Source organism: Leptonotus elevatus, chromosome 14 (assembly GCF_054856555.1).
Source record: "Leptonotus elevatus isolate MCC_2025b chromosome 14, RoL_Lele_1.0, whole genome shotgun sequence".
Lineage (NCBI taxonomy): Eukaryota > Metazoa > Chordata > Actinopteri > Syngnathiformes > Syngnathidae > Leptonotus > Leptonotus elevatus.
The window spans coordinates 838,588-857,754 of NC_141252.1; the positions used below are offsets into that span (position 1 = coordinate 838,588).

The window sequence follows — 19,167 nt, forward strand, 5'->3', positions numbered from 1 at the left end:
TCCTCCCACCCGAACCCCCCTCCCTCCCTGGCTTCCACCCCAACACCTCTTCATCCCACCCCCAGCATATATGAGGGCACCGCGGCTCTTTTTGGACTCATCTGTCGGACCGAGTCCAGCAGCGAGGAACCTTCGGACCCAGACCGAGTTTGACTGCACCGAGCCGGGTGAGTACTGACCGAGTCTCCGCGTTTTTTTGGTGGAACGCTTTTCGGAAAAAGTTGCAAAAAGAAAAAAGAGGAGGAGTAAGAGGAGGAGGAATTTTAGGTCAAGTAGACGCGACGAACACGAGCGGAAGTAAAACATGTAAACAATGTACAAAGTAAATGAGAGAGACCAACGCTAACCGGAAGTGCGTATTAGGACGTTAAAGGTTGCAAAAATAAAATAGTCATCGAAATGTTTGAGGACGTAAAAGAGATTTTCAAAGTCTTATAAAAATAAAATAAATGACTATTTCAAAAATATCTGAAGTATAAAATTTAATGCTGTAAAAGAGGTTAAATAAGACATTTAAGGGAAAAAGAAAGGAAACAAAAATTAAGGTTAAAAAAAACAAAATAAAATAAATATAAGTTTAAAAAAGCAATTCCAGGTTGAAAAAAATATATATTGTGGAAGTAAAAGTCATGAAATAAAAAATAACTTAAAGAAAGTTTCAAAGGTGAAATAAATTTAAGGAGCAAAATAAAACAAATTTAAAGAAAAAAGTTAAAAGGGATCAAATAAAACTAATTTGAGGTTAAATAGCAAATGAAAATTAAGGTAAAAAATACAATAAAAGTAAAAGAAAATAAATACATTTAAAGAAGTAAAAGAGGGTAAATAATGTTTAAGGTTCATAATGAATAAATTCAAGGGTAAAGAATGAAATAGAGATTTAAGTCAAGGTTTAAGTCAAAAAAAATTTTTAAGGTTAAAACATTTGTTTTACGTTAATACAATTAAGCGAAGGTTTTAAAAAATGTAGAGTAAGTAAAATAAGTTTAAAAGACAAATTTAAGGATTGAAACAAGAAATTTAAGTGTCAAAGATAAGATAAATGTAAATGAGAAAAATTAAAAACAGTCAAGGAAGTAAAAGATGTTTAAAAGTAAAATAAATTAAAGGCATTGAAAAAAGACAAAAATTATGTACAGAGTAGATTGGTCAACAAAATTAACTGAGAAAAAGTTATTTTTCAATACGAGTATCCTCATGTCATCTTTCATTTCATGTATAAAATGACAAATATTTTTTAATTGAAGTGAATTTTTAGAGCTTTGGTTGTTGATGCTATAGAAATGGAGTTGTTTTCAAAGTGTGCTATGTTTACCCGTAGTGCTACATGAAAGAAAACCTAAATTGTGCAGAATGTTGCAGTAACTTGAACTTAAAAAAAAAAAACTTTTTTAAATTTTATTTTGATACAATTTTGATTTTATTTTTTTATGATTTTTGTTGTTGAAGTGAATCATTATTTAAGCAGTTTCCCCCCCCTTATATCTGAATCACATTCTTTCATGTTCAAACTGCGGACGTTGGACTGACCTTCATATATACTGTACATACTTTTACCTCCCTCAGGGAAGACTAATTTACGACGATGATGCTGCCTCTGTTACTCCTCCAGCTGGTCTTGGCTCCAGCCCTTTTGGTAACACTTATATGACAACTCACATTTCAAGTGTGAGAATAGTGTCTTAAAAGCGTTCTGTGCGCGTAGGTGTCCGCCGAGGACTACTGGGAGGGGTGGGGTGCATACGGACAATGCAGTCGGACCTGCGGCGGTGGCGTGATGGTCCGAAGCAGACGCTGCATCACACACAGGTATGGCAAGTCTGGCACTTTGGTTTGAAGTGGTCATTTGGGCCCTATATTGCGCACTCTGGGTTCGAAATGAATAAATAAATCGCCCCCCCACCCACATTCCGTCTCAGTTAGCCATGTGAACTTTTGCAGAAGTGCCCGCAAAGTCAGGTTCACTTTGCATCATGAATTTCGGGTAGACGTGTCTCCAACGAGTAAACCCACAAGAAGCCATGCCTGAATTGACACATTTAGTTTTCTTGTTATTCATAGTTTGCACACACACACACACACACACACACCCACACACACACACACACACACACACACACACTGTACGTGTGGAGTTGGCACGGGCGTCGCGCAGTTGGCAGGAAAAATGTCCAAGTCAAACAAAATGCATCTTTTTTGGGCCGTCGTCTGGGAGAGGATGAAATGCGTGCATTTTATTTCTATCTCTTCAATTTTGGCCGGGCTGAAAACCTCAGACGGGGTGTATATAAAAAAGTCGCGCATCATCATTTTGGTTTGTGCTCTTAAATTATTTTTATTTATGGCTGATGAACTCATATGCACTATACATCCAATAATACTGTTGCAGGACTTTTTTTTTTTTTAATTAATTTTTTTCCTTCTAATTCTCGGGGACATTTCTTTTTCAATACATTTTTTTTAATCTACTTTAATTTCTTATAGTATAACTTTTATATTAAAAAAAGATTCAATTATGTATTCTGAAATAATCATTATTTAAGCGCATGTGTGTAGCAGCTACTAGCAGCTCGTCCGCTAATTAGCATGCTAATTGCCTTTTTCCCACTGGAAACAGGAACGATGGAGGCTTCAACTGTGTCGGACCTGAAAAGTCTTACCTGGCCTGTAACACTCAGGTAAACACACATTTCACCAATACAGCCACACCCAATGAAATAATTGTGTTTTCTAATATTATCGCTACATAACGATATCAACTTCCGCGTTCAGGAGTGTCCCGCGGGAACCAAGGACTACCGCGAGGAGCAGTGCTCCCAGTTCGATGGCACTGACTTCAAGGGGTCCCGCTACACCTGGGTGCCCTATTACGGAGGTAACTTAACCCGCAATCATTTATTGTTAACGCAAATAATAAGTACTGGATCGTTTCTGTAGAAATAACGCGTGAATGCTGAAAAAAAAGTAAGTGAAATGTGGGAAATGTGAAAAATAGAAAGTGTTAAAAGTACTCAATTGTAGTACTAATATAATGAGAATTGATCAAATGCTAGCGTGCTAATAAGACATTTTAAATCTAGCGACTTTTCAAAGCCTCTTGGTCTTTTGATTACATTTGATATTCTAGCATTTAACAATACAAGATTGATTTATATAATGTGGGTCTAGACAAAGTATTAAAAGTAGCATTAAGGAACTTTTCAACCTTAATCAAATATTTTCATCGACTTAAAACTCGTTGAATGGTACCTGTGCCACGACCCGAGGGGGTCTGTATCATTTTTACTGGCACTAATCAACTTTGATTAGTTTTAGTTATTTCGAAAATGCTTAGTTTTAATTTAGTTTGAGTTAGTTTCCGTATTCGTTTTTGTTTATTTAATTTACTTATTTATTTATTTAATGTGTGTTACTTGTGCGCAGAGGTGGCAAATCCCGGTCCAGAGAGTAAAAACCCTGCTACAGTTTGGTTTTAGCCTTTGATGCTAGCTAGCTATTTAGCTAACCCCCTAGCAGGTAAACGAGCACCATGGGAGCTAGCCAGGGAACTAGCTAGCTAGCTAACAAGCATCTAGGGTTAAAGCCAAACTGTGATAGGGTTTTTACTTTCCGGACCTGGATTTGCCACCTCGGCTTGTGCGCAATATTTAATAAACACCGTGGTAAAATGAGAAAAGTCACACATTTCTTACCTAACGTTGCGTTTCGTTGTATTGCCGATTATGCAAATTAGGCGATGACGTCATTTAGCAACTTTTAGGACAGCCACTAACTACTTTCGTTACTGGGGAGTTGGCAACACTGATTTTAACATAAAGCAGTAAATGGAAAGCACTCGTCCCAAATGAGCAGAACAATTTTGAGGTTGAAATAGTTCAAATTATTTGGGAAATGTGAAAACATGTGGTTAGTTGGAGTAATAATTGACAAAGTAGTCAAGAGTAGTTGTATATGTCAGTCTCCATTCCTTTCAATTGGATCGTTGTCATAAAAAAATAATTTGAATTGTGGGAAAGGTAGGAATAAAAAAAAAATATATAGTTGCGTAAATGAGCTGAATATTTTGACATTGGTTTAAGTAATGTGGACATTTTTGAAGAAATGACAATTTTTCTTGTGACAGCCGAGAACCCCTGCGAGCTGAACTGCGTGCCCAAGGGAGAGAACTTCGTCTACCGCCACAGTGCCAGCGTGAAGGACGGGACACCTTGCCACCCTGGACGCTCTGACATTTGTGTGGAGGGAGTGTGCAGGGTAGGACGGCAAACCAGCTCGATTGTTGATATTGCGCGGTGACATATTGACATTGCTTTGACATCGTAGTTCGTTTTCAACTTTGTGTCTTCCAGCGCATGGGCTGCGACAACAACCTGGACTCCCATGTGCAGGAGGACCCCTGCCTGCAGTGCGGGGGCCACGGGCAGACCTGCTCGCTGGTCAGGAACACCTTCACCACGCAGCGTCTAGGCCACGGTACGTTACTGGAAGACCCCCCCCCCCCAAACCCCCACCCCCCTCAGAATAACATCTGAAGCTCACTGTCCACATCTGCAGGTTACCAACAGATCTTCACCATCCCCGCTGGAGCCACCTCCATCAGCATCAGAGAGAAACACGCCTCACGCAATTACCTCGGTAAAACTACTTTTGGCCATAAGTTAGCAGCAGTAAAAAAAAAAAAAAAAAAAAAAAAAAAAAACTTGCTCCAAAAACAAATTGAAACTAACAAAGTAATAAATAAATAAATAAATAAATGAAGGGTGTCAGGCGATTAATTTGTAATTAATTGCATGACTATAGATAAATTAAAATTTTGATATCTTTTCTGTAAATGTACAATAAAATGTACAATCGTTTTCCCACAACATAAAAGAAAAAAATGTAAAAATAATTGAAATATGGCTGCATCTTTTAGCCATTAATACAGTAATTTCATAATTCATAAAATTGAGTTAAAATAAAAAGATGTACTGTACTGTAAAAAAAACGAGTGTGATATTGATTTGTGTTGAGATCATTTTTCTGCCACTAGATGGCATAATTGCATTTCTAAAGACCTTGGTTGACAGCTCAGTGCATTTTTCTTTTCAGAGCTATCTAATCTTTAACATAAAGTAACGTGAATTTCTGCACATTTTAAAAATTGAAAAATACAACTTGATCCAAGTCTCCACAAATATATGCATTATTATTACATTTATTACTGCAAAATTTTGACTGTGGACGTGTCTGCCGAGTTGCAACTGGAATTCTCCCAGTACAAACTTCCCAATCATTAATCATTAATCGTACGTTAGAAAAGTTAAGTGTTGTTAAATTAACTCAAAATTAACACACTCATTTTGACACTCATAAAATAAAATAAATAGATAAATAAAAGTAAAAAATAAAAGTAAAAAATAAAAGTAAAAAATAAAAGTAAAAAATAAAAGTAAAAAATACAAGTAAAAAATAAAAGTAAAAAATAAAAGTAAAAAATAAAAGTAAAAAATAAAAGTAAAAAATACAAGTAAAAAATAAAAGTAAAAAATAAAAGTAAAAAATAAAAGTTAAAAAAAATAAATAAATAAAAAATAAAAAAAATGACTATTAACGGTCCTAGCAAAGTCCCGTTGTGTGTGTGCGCGATTAGCCGTCAAGAACCTGCAAGGAGATTACTACCTGAACGGCCACTGGGCACTCGAGTTCTCAAGTGCCACCCACATCGCCGGCACCAAGCTGTACTACCAACGAGGCGTCGAGGGCGACAACATTCCCGAGTCCATCATTGGCCGCGGGCCCACCACCGAGCCCCTCGTCGTGGAGGTGCGAACGCTTCTCCGACGGGGAGCGCGCCGCCCGCAGTCGGCAAAGAGCGCAAACGTTGAACTTGTTGAATGTGATGCTCGCAGCTGATCAACCAGGAGCCCAACCAGGGCGTGGAGTACGAGTACTACCTTCCCGTGGGGCACCCCACAGAGGGATACTCCTGGAGCTTCGGATCTTGGTCCGCCTGCAGCCAAGAGTGCGGATCAGGTGGGAAATCCAGGAAGAGATTTCTACCTGGCGTTCCTTTTGTTATCGTGTTTGAAAATATCCGGCGCTCTGCCACCAGGCTCGCAGTCCAGAGCCGTCTACTGCTCCGTCGACAACGAGGCCGTGCCCGACTACCTGTGCGCGTCCTACGCCCGGCCCGAGAGCAACAGAACCTGCAACCCTCAGGCTTGCCCCGTCACCTACGCGTGAGTGAAACACGTTTCTTCCACAATGTTTTATTTTACAATTCACTAACATGAAATTTGGTAGGCTTCTCCGTCGGTGGTCTCGAAAAGCCCATGGCTCGAAAGGCAGAAGAAATCCGCCATGTTGATTTGAAGTGGCCGTTTGAGCTCGTTAACACCTTTTAAAGTCAAATAAAAAAATACAGTACAGGCCAAAAGTTTAGAAATAAATTCTATTTTGTGCGGCTATTTTTGAAGAAACTAGAATCTAAAACATGTTTTCAGTTATTTCACCTTTTCTGTGTTGACGACATAACTCCACGTGTTCATTCTTACTTTTGACGCCTTCAGTGAGAATCTACAATGTAAATAGTAATGAGAATAAAGCAATTAGCACATTGAATGAGGCGTGTCCAAACTTTTTTGCCTCTACTGTAAATAAATAAAGTTTCATTAAACAGCATGAAATTCTATCATGAGCAGACCTATAAAAAAAAAGTCTATAAAAGCCAATTCCCAGACCACGTAGGAAGTCGGCCATTTTGGTTTTACACGGCCATTTTGGCTAGTATACCCATAAATCTGCCCACAAAGCCAGTTTCAGGAATGTGTAATGTGGTAGGCATGTTTACAATGAGTACCGGTAATCATACGCCCAAAAAAAGTCTCAAGGATCCGCGGCTGGAAAAAAAACGTTAAAAAAACACTTTATGTCTGCTATTTTGCTGTGGAGCGGCCATATTGGCTTGGTAATTCCTTCCAGAACAGAAATTCTCAACTGGTGGGTCGCGGGCCCATTTTGGGTGTATTGTGGACAGCTAGTAAAAAAATATGTAGTCGTACTTTGATTTTTCTGCTACGGTGCTGAGGCGTACCTAGTTTAGTAAGCAATACGAAGCATAGCTGCCTAGCGCTTTAGCCGCTAATTTACACTAGCTAGCGCACGTCATGGCGAATGATGTACCGTTAGCACCGGTATGTTAAACTCGTTTTATATTTGATACACTACTCGTGTTGTCAGAAGCTATTTTTTAAATAAAGCTGCATGTTATTTATTGTGTGCAACGTCTATAAAAGTGGGTGATGAAAATAAAACAAAAAAGGAAAATGCTGGTCCCAGGGGGACAACAGTTGGGAAACCACTGCTGTGGAATTCTTTTAGAAATGTTACATTTGGTAGGCATGGCTATAAGTAGACTCGCTGAAGTGTCCGAAACTCATGTCCAAAAATGCACTTGATGTCGGCCATTTTGGTTTGAAGCTGTCTTTGTGGTCCATAATTTCTTGTCGGTATTTGAAAAAGTTCAGCCACCAAACAAAGCCAGTTTTACTTCTATAGATCTATAAAATGCCATGTTGCTAATCATGAACAGACTTCAGAAGACATGCCTGAAAAAGACAAAGACAAATCAGCCATTTTGGTTTGAAATTTGTCATTTTAGCTAGAATGTTTTTTATTGCATTTTTTTCTATCCATTGAACATAAATGGAACCTTTTGAAGTACTTTGTTTCCCAACAAACTGACTTGTCCCACAGCTGGAGAAGCAGCGAGTGGAACGACTGCAACGTCCCATGCGGAGGCGGCTTGCAGTATCGCGGCGTGGACTGTCTGTACAATGACGAGTCAGGACCCCGTGTGGTCGAGGACGCTTACTGCGCACAGTACTACCAGGCACCCACAGACCAGCAGAAATGCAACATGCAGCGCTGTACCGACCTCCCCGCAAGAGCGGTGAGAGAAGCATGTTTGCCTGTATTATGAAATTGTTCATTTTAAAAAAAATGTTTTTGCACAGTCAATTGTTGCTAGGCAGAATTTACTACTACTACTCTATTGTATTTACTGTACTGTATATACTGTATTATAGGTTTACAGTTACTGCCATTTGAAGTATGTATGACTTTCACAAAGCTTAATAATACAAAGCTTTTCTTTGATCTCTGTATTTTTTTTCCAACTAAATTAAACCACTTAATTGATAATAGCAGAATTTGATGTAAAGTGCTTTTATAAATTACAAGTTACTGTGTTGATCCAATGATACATTAACAATCATTGAAAACTGTCAGCCAATGATGGTGCAGGTAGGGCTTGATTAGAGAACCATCAGAGGAGTAATAAGCACCCACGACAGAGTTAAAAGAATGGGGTTTTACTTTTATTCATAATAATTGCTTGAATTATTATTTTTTGTAAATTAAAAAAAAAGATTAGGCAAATATCATCACCAAAAAAAGTACAATCATAAAAAAATGAAAATGAGAAATTCAGAAATGAAAAATAATTAGTTTTTTTATTATTGAATTTCAGTTTTTTTATTAATTTAAAACAATCCCCTAGATACCCTGAATATCAATACTGTGCTGTATCATAGGCTACTGCATTGACAAAACTTTAACGGATATCAATATTGTGATGTGTCATTAGCTACAGTATCAATAGAACTAAGTAAAAAAATATATAAAAAAATATATTAAAAAAATAAATAAAATAATAATAATAATAAAAAAAGAACTAAGTAAAAAAAAATCTCATAATGTATTATAAGCTACGGTGTTTCAGATATTGATATAATCTACTATAGGCAACATTATTGATACAATATTGTGAGGTATCGTATATTAAGCATCAATAGGACTGGATCAAATATCAATATCATGAGGTTGATACGACTGGATCAAGTATCAATAATGTGATATATCACCGCCTACAATATTGATAGGAAATTGGCTTATTTATTAACATTGATGACTGCTGTGGCACGCATGTGTGTACTCAGATCATTTCCTACGTCCCCTCTGAGAACGCCGTCCAGTGCCGCACCACCACCTACGGGTGCTGCTACGACCGTACCACTCCCGCAGCCGGGCCCAATGGAGAGGGCTGCCGCGACCCACCTGCACCTTGTGAGTGTCAACAACGAAAACCCCAACACACGCATGCGCGATAGTGATTTGAGGAAAAATTGATTTGTTTTCTCCAGATGAGCGCTCCATCTGCTCGCTGCCTAAGGCTGCCGGATCCTGCGCCGGCTGGACATCGCGTTTCTTCTTTAATGTTCTAACTGGCAAGTGTACCGAGTTCTGGTACGGAGGCTGCCACGGCAACAGCAACCACTTTGCAACGCAGGAGGAGTGCGACCTGGTCTGCCACGAGCCCAATGGCAGAGCAAACGGAAATGGCTACAATGGAAACGGAAATGGAAACGGAAACGGAAACGGCAACGGCAACGGCAACGGCCGCGTCAACGGAAACGGTAACGGCCGTGCCAATGGAAATGGAAATGGAAATGGCAACGGTTACGCAAACGGAAATGGTAACGGCAACGGCAACGGCCGCGCTAACGGTCATGGAAATGGAAATGGAAATGGTAACGGTAACGGACGCACCAATGGAAACGGTAACGGTTACTCAAACGGAAATGGTAACGGCCGTACTAATGGAAATGGCAATGGCAACGGTAATGGTTACCCAAACGGAAATGGAAACGGTAACGGTAACGGCCGCACCAACGGAAACGGCAACGGTAACGGCCGCACCAATGGCAACGGCCTCACCAACGGAAACGGAAACGGCAACGGTAACGGCCGCACCAATGGCAACGGCCTCACCAACGGAAACGGAAACGGCAACGGTAACGGCCGCACCAATGGCAACGGCCACACCAACGGAAACGGCAACGGTAACGGCCACACCAACGGAAACGGCAACGGTAACGGCCACGCCAACGGAAACGGCAACGGTAACGGCCACGCCAACGGAAACGGCAACGGTAACGGCCACGCCAACGGAAACGGCAACGGTAACGGCCACGCCAACGGAAACGGCAACGGTAACGGCCACGCCAACGGAAACGGCAACGGTAACGGCCACACCAACGGCAACGGTAACGGCCACGCCAACGGAAACGGCAACGGTAACGGCCATGCCAACGGAAACGGCAACGGTAATGGTAACGGTTACTCCAATGGAAACGGTAACGGCCGCACCAACGGAAACGGAAATGGTAATGGCCACGCCAACGGAAATGGTAATGGTCACTCAAATGGAAATGGAAACGGTAATGGTAATGGCCGCACCAATGGAAACGGTAACGGTTACTCAAACGGAAACGGTAACGGCCGCAACGGAAACGGTTACTCAAACGGAAATGGAAATGGTAACGGCCATACCAATGGAAACGGTAACGGTCACTCCAATGGAAATGGAAACGGGGAGCACGACAATGGAAATGGTAATGGAAACGGAAATGGCCACTCAAATGGTAACGAAAACGGCAACGGAAATGGTGAGCACTACAACGGAAACGGTAACGGAAACGGAAACGGTCACTCACACGGATATGGACAGCGCGCCAACGGAAACGGCCGCGCCAACGGCAATGGCAATGGCAATGGAAACGGAAATGGCGAGGACTACAACGGAAATGGTAACGGCAACGGTGAGAACGGCAACGGCGAGAACGGGAACGGAAATGGCCACAACAATGGCTACCGCCGCAGGGTAGCCTCCAGCGTGGCCCAAACTGCCCACAAGGCCCGAGTCTACATGAAGGCCCGCAAGCCTTACTTTGTCACCGTGAAAAAGCACCTCATCCCCGCGGCCAGGTAAGGACCTTTAGAGAGGGGGGGGGGGGGGGGGGTGCGCCCCTAAAGTAACCCGAATCCCCTTTACCACAACCAACGGCCCCCATCAGTCACCACTTTCAACCCTTTAACGAACCCTTTCAAACCCCCCCCCCCGAAAAGAAAACCAGATTGAATAAATGTGTCGCCACCGCCCTTTCCTGCCCCGCTTTTGTTCCCATAATCCACCCGACATGAGCTCACCAGCCCCGCCCACACTTGTTTTGTGTTCGTGTGTCATCTCACTCTGTGTTACCATCAAACTAATAAAAACGTGCTGTGATGCTCACCAGTCCTCGTCCGAGTGTGGTCACTAAAAACCGGGAAGGGAATCGGTACAGTGGTGCCTTGACTTACGAGTGCCCCCGGTTTGAGTTGTTCGAGTAACAAGCGTGCCGTATGCGGTTCCTTCAAGCTGTTTGATGCCACGCCCCGTTGAATTTGACCTTTAAAATAAACAAACGGGCTAACACATAAAACCGCATAAATTTTTGTTTACATAATTATGCAAAATAATTGCATAATTTTTCTTGCAATGGTCTGCTAGCTTAATGCTAACATCGATATCACGGTAGTTGTAAACGGCGTAAAATAATTTTTTCTAAACATGCAGACAGACAATAGAATAGTTATACGCGTATATGCTTTTTGTTCTGCAAAAAACTGCAAATATTGCCGCTTAGTCTATGTTTAATTTCTTACGTTTTATTTAAATATTAGTTTTTTTACCGTACAATACAGTAACATTTTTCTTATTAAAAATACATAGCAAAAAGTGGCTAGTATATAAAAAAAAAAAAGGAACAGATTAACGACATTTACATTCATTTAACTGGGAAAAGTTGACTTTCAAGTTTCAAGATTCAAGTTACAAGCATAGTCACGGAACTAATTGAAATCTTAAGTCAAGGTTGCACTGTATTATCGTGTTGGCGTCGTCTTGCTGTCTTGCGTCTGTCTGCACGCACCTTCGTCACCCGCTCGCGTGGCGCTCTTTACGGCCCACTTTGACCCCGCGTCGAAGTGCAGCGTAAAGTGACTTTTCCTTGCTCGCTCCAGCTTGACTTTGCCAGCCCAGGTGAAGATCGACCAATCGGACCCGTCCGCCGTGGAGGCCCTCGTGGGCCAGACGGTGGTGCTGCCCTGCAGAGTCAGCCCACCGCCGTTGGCGTCGTCGCGGTCGTCCGGTGCGACGGTGGTGGTCGAGTGGAGGAGGGACGGAAACGCGATGACGTCGCGCAGGTAAGAATTTCAATCGCTACAAAAAATCTTGGCTGAAAAATAACCCAATTTGGGTCGGAAACATGAACCGATCCACTACTTTTGCTACCAATTTGACACAACTTTTCTCCCAAAATTAGGTTGAAACGACCTAGAAGTGTCTTGTTGACCCAAGTTGGGTTATTTTTATATATATTAACCCCGGGTTATTTTCCTAACCCACTTGATGGGTAGCTGTGAATTTTCAACAGATTGGGTTCCTTTTATTTAAAGTTGGGTGGACGAATTTTTCTAACCCATCAGATTGGGTTGAAGATTAGATTTTGGTTACACCCTCATCTCAATGCGCTGGGTACGAATAACCCAACGTTGGCTCAGTCCCTTTTGGACCCAGCGCCGGGTTAGCCGCTTTACCCAATTTGGGTTACTCTTGACCCGTCAGCTTTAAGAGTGTATGTCGTAGGTTCTGCTCGTGTCTTTGCTTTAGACATCAGCAGCAGCCGAACGGTTCGCTGCTGCTCGGACCCGTCAGCACGTCGGACGCCGGCTGGTTCTTGTGCGTGGCCACCAGGGGGCAGGAGAGAGACCATCGCTACGTTTACCTGACCGTCTCAGGTGAAGCCTTGGCGGAGGTCTGCGCCCTGCCATCCCATAATGTGTTCCTAATGTTGTGACTCGCAAATAGAGGGACGGCCTCAGCTGCAGCCGACCGTCTTGCCAACGGCGGAACCTTCGCCGAGGTGAGAGCAAAATCCTTTTATTTTGAAGTTGAGCAGCGCAGGAAGTGGCGAACGGACTGGTGAGTTCTACTTCCTGTCAGGTTCGACCTGGAGCGCTCGGCCTCGTCTTTGCTGGAGACGAGAGCGGGGCAGGCGGCCCGACTGCCGTGCGCCGTCGTACCTGCGGCAGCGCGACGATTCGTCAGCACGCAGTGGACGCGGGACGGACGAACGCTTGGCGACTCCAGGTGATGTCCGCATTTATATGAATTCCATTTGAAGATGTTTTCAAGAGGAGAATATGTTGGGGTTGTTTTTTTCAGGACTTTTTGAAGATTCTTTTCACTTCGGGGTATTTCATGTAGAATGTCAATATCATTGGGAGTTTTGTTGAATTCATATCGATTTAAAAAATACATTTGATTGTCGAATATGTTCATTTTCAAGACGTGCTTTTATGAGTAACACATCCATTTTTAAACCGGATTAAAGCATTTTATGTAATAAATCTTACATAGAACACCACAATTTTCAAGACTTTTTTGAACTTTTTCCATGAAGAAGATTTCAACATTTTTCAATGCTTTTGGAAGACATTCTAGCAAGAATATGTCCATTGTCAAGACTCCTTGAAGCCTTTTAATATATAATACCTCAATTCAATTCAAGATTTTTTTAAAAAGTATTTATAATATGTCAGTTTTCAAGACTTTTTGAAGGTATTTTGATGTAGAATGCCTGACTTTTCAAGACTTTGGAATGATTCTTTTGTTGAGCAACTCCATTTTCAAGATTCTTGGAGGCATTTCATGAGCAATAAGTCCGTTCTAAATATATAGAATGTTCATTTTCAACATTTTTTTTTAAAGTGTGCCATCTTTCAAGATTTCTTGATGGATTTGTGTTAAAGACCTCAAATTTCCAGGGTTCTGGAAGATATTTGACATAAAATATGTCATATTTGAGGACTTTCACGGATTTATTATGTGTAAAATTACTTTAAAAAAAAGTCTTATGAACAACAATTCCTTAGAAAAGCCCTTAAATAATGAACATTCAGTAAAATGTGGCTTCAAAAATTATTGATATTAAAACCTAGTCTGTGCAGAATGCGTCTTAAAAAAATTGGATTTTCTCCCTAAAACCTAAAAAAAAAGTCATGAAAAAAACGCACATGCAGTACATTTTAAGTCGCGTTTTAATTGAATTGCCTTCAAAATGAGCAATGTTGCACGTGGAAATAAAAATGTCCAAATGAAACCTTGTTCTCCTAAAGGTTTGTCCAGCAGTCCGATGGCGCGCTGCTCATCGAGTCGCTCCGGACGGAGGACGCCGGCGTGTACACTTGCTCCGCCTCCACGCAGCGACAGCTGGAACAGAGACGCGTGCAGCTCAGAGTCCAAGGTGACCTCGTCGGTCGTCATACTTGCAATTAGCACACTTAAAAAAAAAAAAAAAAAAGTGGTGGATGAAGCTAGAAAGAAGACAAATTGCTGTCATGCTGTCTTTCGTTCTGCCTTCGTTGTTGCGCCTTCAGCCGCCCTGCGGATCACCAAAGCTCCCGACGACATCCAGGTCCCTGAAGGCAGCACGGGCCAGCTGCCCTGCGTGGCGACGGGAGACAACGTAAGCATCGGCTGGTCCAGGTAATTTGCTCTTACTCTTAAAATGGCCGTGGTACCTTGACTTAGCAATTTCGTTCTGACAGCATAACTCCTATCACAAATTTGTATTTATTTTTATTTGATTTACGAAAAATGGATAATATGGATTTAATTCAGTGAACACCATCCACTTCTTCTCATCTCTTTACTTAAGACCAATTAGTAAAAGGACATCTGGCAAAATACCTGAAAAAAAACCAACAGCATAATATGCGACCACAAAACACAATACAGTGAATCCCCACTATTTGACACTTTTACCTCAAGTAATTTCTATAGTTGCCACAAGGTGGCGGCAAATCAAAGAGTGGTCATAAAGCATCAGTGCCATGCATCCAGAATGTACAGTATGTATGTATTCCGTAGTTAAACAAAAAAATAAAATAAGAGGCAGCATAACAACGAAAACATTAGAGGCTCTAAAATTGAACCCTGTGGAACACCATAAAACAATGGGGCAGATGTCAAGTTTAAGTGACTGTTAATAACTTAGTAAATTGGGGCACTCATAAGTCAATCTACCACTATATGTCCAAACACATTACATCATCATCATCATCATCATCATCATCATCATCATCATCATCATCATCATCATCATCAGCATGGCTTTTCCTCGGGATGTAGGAACGGCGTCCCAGTGCGTCCGGACGGACGAAAGGTCCAGGTGTCACCCGACGGGACCCTGATCCTGAACAACGTCCAGACGAGCGATGAGGGCACCTACACATGCAACGCCTACGCCGGCGTCTACTCGGCCAGCGCCTCGGCCGACGTGCACATCGCCAAAGACGCCCGTACAGGTACGCGAGCACGACGCCCACCCGGTCGCTTCATTAGGTACACCCACCATCAAACTTCCTAAGTCGAGTCAAGTTTGCAATGGAATTAAATATTCTAATCAGGGCCCAACCAAAATTGATTTTTGTAGGCTGATTCTGATATTTGCCGGAATAAAATTCCGATTACCGATTGACCGATTATTTAAAAAATATATATGTATACGATTAAAATCACTTAATTTTTTCCCTAAAAATGTGAATTACCTTTACATAAAGAAAAAATTTGCAAAAAAAAAAAAATGCAGATTTGAAAAACGCTTATATCATCCATTGAAATATGCTCAGCCCTGGTTCTAATATTATCTCAAATTTATATCCATTGGCAGATTTTTTTAGGTATGTTTTATTACTTTTTTCTTTTTTCTTTTTTTATGATGGTGGCTATACATCTCTCACTCTAGAAAACAGTTGGGTCAAAAATAACCCAATTATGGGTCAAAAATGGACCGATCCTCTACTTAAGTCAATTTGAACCAACTTTGAGTAAAAAAAAAAAGGGTCTTTTAGTGTAAAACAACTCATAAATATTGGACAGATCCTTTACTTGGGTCAAAAAATTGGGGCATTTTGTTAAAAACAACCCAAAAAGTTGACCCATGAATCGGTCCATTTTTGATCCATAATTGGGTTACTTTTTGACCCAACTGTTTTTCGAGTGCGTCCTACAACATATTAGGGAACAACTGACAGTGTGACGCAGTGCAGTGGAGCGTACCTAATATTCTGTCCGTTACAAAGAGTACATTCAAGTTGTGACCTTTGGCGCGTCCCATGTTGGATTTTGAAAAAAGCTGGACGTGCGTTTCAGGCGCGGTCGCGACGTCGTCGTCGTCGTCATCGTCAGCAGCGCCGTGCTCGGATCAGCCCGAGTTGGCCAACTGCGAGCTGGTGGTCTACGCCCGCCTGTGCGGCAACTCGTACTACGCCGCCTTCTGCTGTGCCAGCTGTGCCCGCCAAGCACGCAGCGGTGACAGCTTAGCCCAGTGACGCTGTGGTTCTGCGCTCTGTTTTTGGCTGGGGTACCCAAAAAAAAAGGAAAAAAAAAGGTCACCATGCCGCCCTTTCAACGTTATCATGTAAAAGATGTTTTATTGCCATTTTTGATCATTTTTTGTATGTTTACAATAAAAATCTATATGTTCACAATGTTGTCACGTGAGTGTGCTGCTTGCCGTGCCGAGTCGTGCCATTCAAAGAAGACTGCGAGTTATTAGGAATAATAATAATAATAATCATCTGTTTAGGCTACAATAAAAATACACAAAAAATATACTGGTAAAAGATGAATTCATTGAGATATTTTTAAAAATATATGTATATATTAGATAGGGTTGTCAGAACTAGTGCGTTCATTTTGAGTTAACTTAAAAGTTCCTTTAACGCCACTAATTTTTTTAACTCGCGATTAATGACCGCCCCTTACTTGGAAAGTCTGTAATGGAGGAATTCCAGTCGCAATGCAGCAGACACGTCCACGCCAAAATTTCGCATTTTAAGTTACTTCATGTTAAAGATTAGATAGCTCTTAACATAAAAAAAAAAATGCACTGAGCTGTCACCGTCTTACAAATGCAATTTTACCATCTAGTGTCAGAAAAAATGACCGCAACACAAATCAATATCACACTCGTTTTTTACAGTACTGTACAGCTTTTTAATTTTAACACAATTTTATGAATTATTATTAAATGACTGTGTCAATGACCTTCCCCACTCTTATGTTAGCAAGAGTATGAAAACATAGAAAAATATATTTTATTGTACATTTTATTGTACATTTAAAACAGATAGAAAATGTGCAATTAAACTATTGAATTCATGCAATTAATTACGATTAAAAAATTTTTGCCTGACACCCCTAATATAAAAAATATTTAAGGGATTTATTGAGAGTACCTGTATATTTTTTTAATAATGATACACGTAAATACTAGTGCTGTCAAATGATTAAATTTTTAATCAGATTAATCACATCTCAGAATTTTGATTAATCATGATTAATCGCTTAATTAAAATGGCTTTTTAACAACAATTTTTTACCCTGCAAATTTAAAGAGCACCTGTTATGTGTTTATTTTTTCGACATTTAATGTTAAGAGGACGTCTTCAACATTTTTTGATCCACTACACACGCTCATCCTCTTCTCTTTCTTATCAATTAATTATTTGCATAATTTGAAATGGGGGAAAAAACAACCCCAATAGTTTAACATGAACAAAAATTCTGAATGTCACACGCAAACATTTATTAAATGCTTTACTTTAATGCATGCAATGCATGTTATGTTTATTGCTCAAACACAACCTGTGCTACATTTACCATAACCATCCGCAGTCAGCTAAAGGATCATCAAAATTAATAGTGTGATTAATCTGCGTTAATACAAGATTAATGGGATAATTTTTTGTGATTAATTAATTAGTTAACGCTTTAATTAACTTTGACAGCACTAGTAAATACGCATTTATTTGTATTCATAATTAGATAATTTCAATCATTTTTATCATTTACTTGTTAATCAATTAAATTAAAATAAGTATAAAATTAATGAAATATTTAGTACAAATAACTTTACATGTAAATGTAGTGTTTGAATTTTTAAATAAATAGAAATAAATATCAAAATTAAATGAGACTTTTTTTTAAAATAACCCCTTTGTGGTGACAGATTATAGATTAAAAAAAGTTAACTGTAACTATAGGAATATGTTCAAAAAGGGTAGAGACAGTCAAGCAAACTACTCACAACTTTCATTAAATTTGTAAATATTTTTTTTAGTTAAATTGAAATAAATAAACTATAAAGTGGTATGTGTACTAAATAGCAGTCGTAAAAATCACTTTTGAATCAAAATAAATGATTGATCTGTTTAGAGTAATAATGCTAGATGTGAATAAAACGCCCTAAATCTTCAAAAACTGCAACTGTACCAAATGTTTGGCCTTGGACTGTAAGATTGTGGTAATGGAGCCAGATGTTGACAAGATGGCGTCCATAAACCTTGTGACGTCACTTTAACTAATGACAGAGCGTGTGGTCAGATTAACTACCCGTTCTGATTTTCGTTTTATACGACTTTGTTGCTTTCATGGGTGCGGCCATCTTGGAAACGGGAGTTAATGAAGTCGTTGGGCTGTCGCTTATAATGTCGAAAATTGCAATAAAATCTTGAATTAGGCCATCTATGCTATTCAGATGTGCATTTTCTCTTTTCCTTTTCATGTTGTTCTGCACTGAAAAGTGTCATTGCTTTGCTGCACCTTTCTCACTTCCTGCCCACGCATGCGCCACGTCTCACATCCGCGTGCGTGCGTGCGTGCGTGCGTGCGTGCAGGTGCAAGATGGTGGTTGCGGTGCGAGTGGAAAGTTGTGCTCGCATGTTTGTGAGTTTGTGACCACATCCTCTCTCGCTATGTGACCTCATTTCACTTAACGCCGTCCACGTTTTTAAAAGTGTCGACACAAAAATGTATTTGCAAGTCAGATTCCATGTCATGTATAAATTGAAAATAGAAAATAAAATAACATTTGTTTTAAATGATTCATGACTCAGGAAAATAAACGAATGAATTACCACCGGTACACTGAAATTAACTTTATTAACAAAAACTACATTTATTTGTTTGAGAGAAACAATAACCCATAAAAAATAAAAAATAAAGTTCAAGAAAATATTTTTGGGGAGAAAAGTGGAATACATGCAAAAAAATATATAAAATAAATAAACTGCTTTATACAGTATATAATGCAGTCGTAGAATTTAAGAGAGAGAAAGAGAGAGAAATGACTTTAAAAAAAATGATTTAACCATATACCTCTATAAGTTGCTTGTAATATATTTATATCAATACAGTCAAAAAAAAATCATGGCTTCAACCCGTCAGCCCTTCTT

At 40.1% G+C, this 19,167-nt stretch overlaps 1 protein-coding gene across 1 annotated transcript; it reads left to right on the top strand.

The window, feature by feature from the left end:
• Positions 1–22: 22 nt before the first annotated feature.
• paplna (papilin a, proteoglycan-like sulfated glycoprotein) lies at positions 23–16,333 on the top strand. The gene is made up of 22 exons (XM_086094656.1): positions 23–167; positions 1,567–1,636; positions 1,706–1,809; positions 2,618–2,678; positions 2,773–2,875; positions 4,124–4,254; positions 4,350–4,473; positions 4,555–4,635; positions 5,633–5,805; positions 5,892–6,015; positions 6,095–6,221; positions 7,738–7,933; positions 8,982–9,108; positions 9,186–10,809; positions 11,887–12,069; positions 12,536–12,663; positions 12,734–12,788; positions 12,869–13,015; positions 14,044–14,171; positions 14,305–14,413; positions 15,059–15,234; positions 16,082–16,333. The coding sequence occupies exons 2-22, from the start codon at positions 1,586–1,588 to the stop codon at positions 16,258–16,260; spliced, it is 4,131 nt and encodes a 1,376-aa protein (XP_085950782.1). The 5' UTR covers positions 23–167; positions 1,567–1,585; the 3' UTR covers positions 16,261–16,333.
• Positions 16,334–19,167: the final 2,834 nt, after the last annotated feature.